The sequence below is a fragment of the Zerene cesonia genome, chromosome 1 (genome assembly GCF_012273895.1).
Source record: "Zerene cesonia ecotype Mississippi chromosome 1, Zerene_cesonia_1.1, whole genome shotgun sequence".
Lineage (NCBI taxonomy): Eukaryota > Metazoa > Arthropoda > Insecta > Lepidoptera > Pieridae > Zerene > Zerene cesonia.
In genome coordinates, this window is record NC_052102.1 from 167,808 (window position 1) to 172,461 (window position 4,654).

At 34.1% G+C, this 4,654-nt stretch overlaps 1 protein-coding gene across 1 annotated transcript; it reads left to right on the forward strand.

Annotated features, from left to right (window-relative positions):
• Positions 1 to 157: 157 nt before the first annotated feature.
• Positions 158 to 2,028, forward strand: LOC119839541 (translationally-controlled tumor protein homolog). The gene is made up of 3 exons (XM_038365847.1): positions 158 to 318; positions 522 to 780; positions 1,620 to 2,028. Exons 1-3 carry the CDS (start codon positions 291 to 293, stop codon positions 1,849 to 1,851), a joined length of 519 nt encoding a protein of 172 aa, XP_038221775.1. The 5' UTR covers positions 158 to 290; the 3' UTR covers positions 1,852 to 2,028.
• Positions 2,029 to 4,654: the final 2,626 nt, after the last annotated feature.

Consider the following 4,654-nt stretch of genomic DNA (forward strand, 5'->3'; position numbering starts at 1 on the left):
TATTCTGAAAGCATTAGCTTGGATACAATATTGCAAGTGTGGGATTAATGTGATATGTGCGAAAATAGTGTTAATTGTTAATTCTACCTTTGATTCTTTAACTATAATGAACTAGAAAGAACATTTGACACAAGACAGATATGAATATATTTTTTTAATGAAGAGTCAGGGCTGGCAACATTAGCTTTAGCTCTTTTCATATTTTTGTCAGCCCTTTCCGGTTTAGTTCCCGGGGCTAGTAGCCGTAGTTTCGGTTTTAATTATTTTTTAATCGCCCTTAATCCACCAAAATGAAGATCTATAAGGATATTATCACCGGTAATTTGATTTTGTGACTTAATGAGTGTTGGTTTCTGTGAATATTTTTAGTTTTCAAATTATTTGTGATTTTGACATTTGTTCACCAAAGATGTATCATCATTTTTTGGCCTCTACTTGGTGCCACATAGACGATCGCGGAGGCTAAGGATTTCATTATGATGTGTGAAGTGGGTTTAAAAATTTTATTATGTATTTTTCAGGTGACGAGATGTTCTCGGACACATACAAAATCAAATTAGTCGACGAAGTGATTTATGAAGTCACCGGCAAATTGGTTACCAGAACACAGGGTGATATTAAAATTGAGGGCTTCAACCCCTCTGCCGAAGAAGCGGACGAAGGAACTGACTCTGCCTGCGAAAGTGGTGTAGACATAGTCCTTAACCACAGGCTGGTGGAGACATATGCCTTCGGTGACAAGAAATCTTACACATTATACCTTAAAGACTACATGAAAAAGTGAGTGCTTTGTGATTTGTGCGTCATTTGCAGTGCTTTGCCAAAATTAAAGGGCAGGATTGCAGTTCAGTGCTTTGCGATTATATTTTACGTAAATATTGGAATGATACCGTAATAGCTTTTTTGTGAATAATCATTTCTTATCCAGTTGTGTCAATGTCAAGTTTATCTCTAATTATAATCAGTACCAGTGTCTTACATAGTTAAAGTTACGAAACTTTCAAGATCAGTGCAATCTCTCATTCTATTATAGATCTGACTAGTTGAAAATCCATTCTATGATTACACATGAATCACAGCTGTGAGTAAATGTAGCTAAATAAAGAACTTCACATCTCAAGTTATATGTGACTATACAATGTTATTGGATTATATTTATAGAGCTTCTTAATCAGATCCCTTGTGCATGATCCATAATTTATGTATTTTATTTAACAAGAATCCATACTCTGAAAATGTAACTATCTATAATTGTATAATGTTCTGCCTTGTTGGCAATTTCAATTTATGTTAGTGATGACAAAATCATAAAATCTCTTGCTTTTGGATCAAGAATTTAAAATGTACTTTGTTTTGTTTATTCAGTAATCTGCTCATTACAAAACAGATATTTTTTATTTCTTTATAAGTTTACTGTTGCATCCTCTAATACTAGGGGATGATTCTTAATATTGTCCTCTGGAGCATGTGATGCAAGAGAAGAGAGCTTTAAATGAAATAACATTCATTCTTGTGATGATTGTTAATGAAATGGAGCTAACAAATGAAATACTATGTACAGTAAAGTGTAAAAGGTGATTAGGTTGATTCAACTTAACATGTGTTGTTTTAATTTTCAGGTTAGTTTCAAAATTAGAAGAGAAATCCCCTGACCAGGTTGATGTATTCAAAACGAACATGAACAAAGTAATGAAAGACATCCTCAGCAGGTTTAAGGAACTCCAGTTCTTCACAGGAGAGTCGATGGACTGTGATGGCATGGTTGCCATGTGTGAATACAGAGATATTGATGGAGTGTCCACGCCTATCATGATGTTCTTCAAACACGGTCTTGAAGAGGAGAAGTTCTAATTATACCGCATAAGTGATACTCAGCATATTCCAACTCCGACGCCTATCTCTTTTTATTTATTTACAATCATGTCCGCACGGCTAAATTGAGCTTCGGCTACTCCCCATCACAAGGCTGAACTTTTGTAAAGAATAAATGTTGCATATTATTGTAATAAATGTAATTCAATGAACAATTATATTGTTTCTCATTTTATTGATAAATTTACAGAAATACAATAATCTCTTGATCAGTGAAAGTTATTAGGTAGGTCAGCTTGTACGCTTTCTATACCAAGAAACAGTTACTGTACTTTCACTTGGAAAACCTTAATTTCTTTAACAAATTGATGGATTATCGTTATTATATTGGTATGTATAATCTGATACAAGTCCAGGGGGCTTTTTGTCTGCAGATATTTTCTCCAAAAAATTGTAAATAAGTGACGCCGCGGGCTCTACCTGTGCAATATTCAGACCATTAGCATGCCTATGTCGAATGACGTACGTACATTATTCCATAGTCGGCATGTCAAATCGCCAATCTAAGTCATTGTATCTAAAAATATGTAAGAACTATAAAATCAGCTTGACTGACTACGACTTTAAAGACAGGGACATCTAAATTGAGTTCATGTGACTCGTACATGCATCTACAAATCTAGCTCAAGACTTAGTGAGAAATAAACGAGGTTCAAAGTGAAATATGTAGATGGCGCCTCTGCGAAAATGTTGAAAAACAAAACTCTGTTCCAAATTAAGATCAAGCAATATTTACTATAAAGTTTTCTCAGAAAGTTTCTGAGTTTTCTCGTTTCGTATGACGTGAAATCAGTTCAGTAGTTTCGGGGGCAATAAACAGACATTCTCATATATATTTTAGTGAAGACCTAATGATTTCATTATATCACAACATTTGAAGATTATCAACCAAAGAAACTTTAGATGATATATCTTTTGTATTACAAAAGGATGTATGGGGAAAAGTTAAAATGATATCAAAACTCATTGAATTTATTTAATATAACTACTAAATGTGTTTTTACATAATTAAAAGGAAATTTATATTAGCATTGAAACATTGCAGTCTACACACTGCTGCTTACAGCAATTTGAGCACAACAATTGACACATTTGTAAGCGATGTATGTACTTAGGTGATAGGTAATTTTTCATATTTTTAGAAGTGTATGCAGTTAGCGTCAAATGGGAATTGAACCCATGTTAAGTTCATTGTATAAAAAGTAAACAATTCATAAGTATAAGTGTCTTTGTGTTTAGAAAATGAATATCAAAATCGTTATCTGGGATTAAGGGGTAAATGTAAAATAAAATGCAATAATATCGAGGTATGTTATATTTATCGAGCTTGTATGTAGGTAATAACTACAATAAAGTACAGAAATTTCCGATGATCTATTACAACGCCGTGAACCGCTAATCACATTCTCATAATATGTATTTATCAATTTTGTATACTTTAGGCATTACCTAGGCACTAACACATGCCCTCATTGATTAGTCTTTAATTTCTCCATATTTACAAATCATAGGTTAGGTACTAGAGCAATAAACAGGTCGGGGTCAGAGATTACAGATTACTCATAGTTCTGTTAATTGCAATGCCTCGTTAGAGGAATGTATTTATTTGTTGAAAACATTCGTTGTTATTTTGTATCATTTTATTGTTTCGTTAAGTTTGCTAAGGCTTATTAGTAATCTGTGTTAAAGGATTGTTTCTACAGGAAAGATATACAGATATTGATTTTCGTTTTTGTGTCTATCACAACTTTTATATAGGAATTACACACGACTAATAACTTTTCTCAATTATACGAAGGGCGTAAGATTACAATTGAATCTCTATAATTACAATCGTGTGTAAAGTTCGAAAACTTTACATTTAATAATTAAAAAAATATTTTATTAGGAAATAGGATTGAGCGTAAAAACGTGTAATAATTAGAAAATGAGTGCTTTATATCTACAGAATCGAGTGTACATACATATTATATATTGTAACAGTGACACGAACGACTCGCCGTCCCAGCGGTTCAGTCGATAGCAAACGATACGCAATTACAATCGACAAACAATTTTATCATAATTTAGAAGAACAAGAATGTATTAAATTTTATAAATATCTCAATGTAGTATAAATATATTTACATTCGTTAATACCTAATAATTTCTTATATTGGTGTCTTAATCGCACGCTTAATCATCTATAAATTAAATTAGACGTTAAAGTGTTCGTATTATGGAATGATTTTTGTACAAAATCAAATGCGACCTCCCGCAGCGGAGGCGCACGCGCCGCTACTACACTTACTCGACTAGCCTGTACATCGTACCTCCGGCGGCTTCGTATCATCCGTATGCGATTATTGCTTCGATAACTAGATAACTACTCATCTATGAAGAGCTTTAACTTCTATATACACGAGATGCGGCGGATACAACTTGTCAACTGGATGATGATACGAAACCACCTCACACCTGAAAGTCTCACTTTCGACACACGTTCTCTAACACGTTCCATTGAAAAATAGATCCATCACTACTTAATATATAATTTACAAATAACGTACTCTCTTAACCGATAACGATATAGGATAGTCCTCACTGGTCGAACGTACACCGGCCCGCACTATCGTCTAGAGCACTACGTCCATCACAAGAATTCATCCCTAGGAAAACTTATCGGAACGAAGAATTATTATTGCTAGAATTTCAAGATCACAAAGTTCGAAGTTCGAAGGTCGCCGCCCTCAACAGTTGAAGGTGTTGGAGTGGCTGCAGGAGCGCGGGCAGTCGCCGCGCC

Bases quoted from the DNA above. Each gene is read 5' to 3' on its own strand.
- LOC119839541 (XM_038365847.1), top strand. From the start codon at position 291: ATGAAGATCTATAAGGATATTATCACCG. The intron at 319-521 runs GTAATTTGATTT...TGTATTTTTCAG, and splicing joins CTATAAGGATATTATCACCG to GTGACGAGATGTTCTCGGAC. The intron at 781-1,619 runs GTGAGTGCTTTG...TTTAATTTTCAG, and splicing joins CTTAAAGACTACATGAAAAA to GTTAGTTTCAAAATTAGAAG.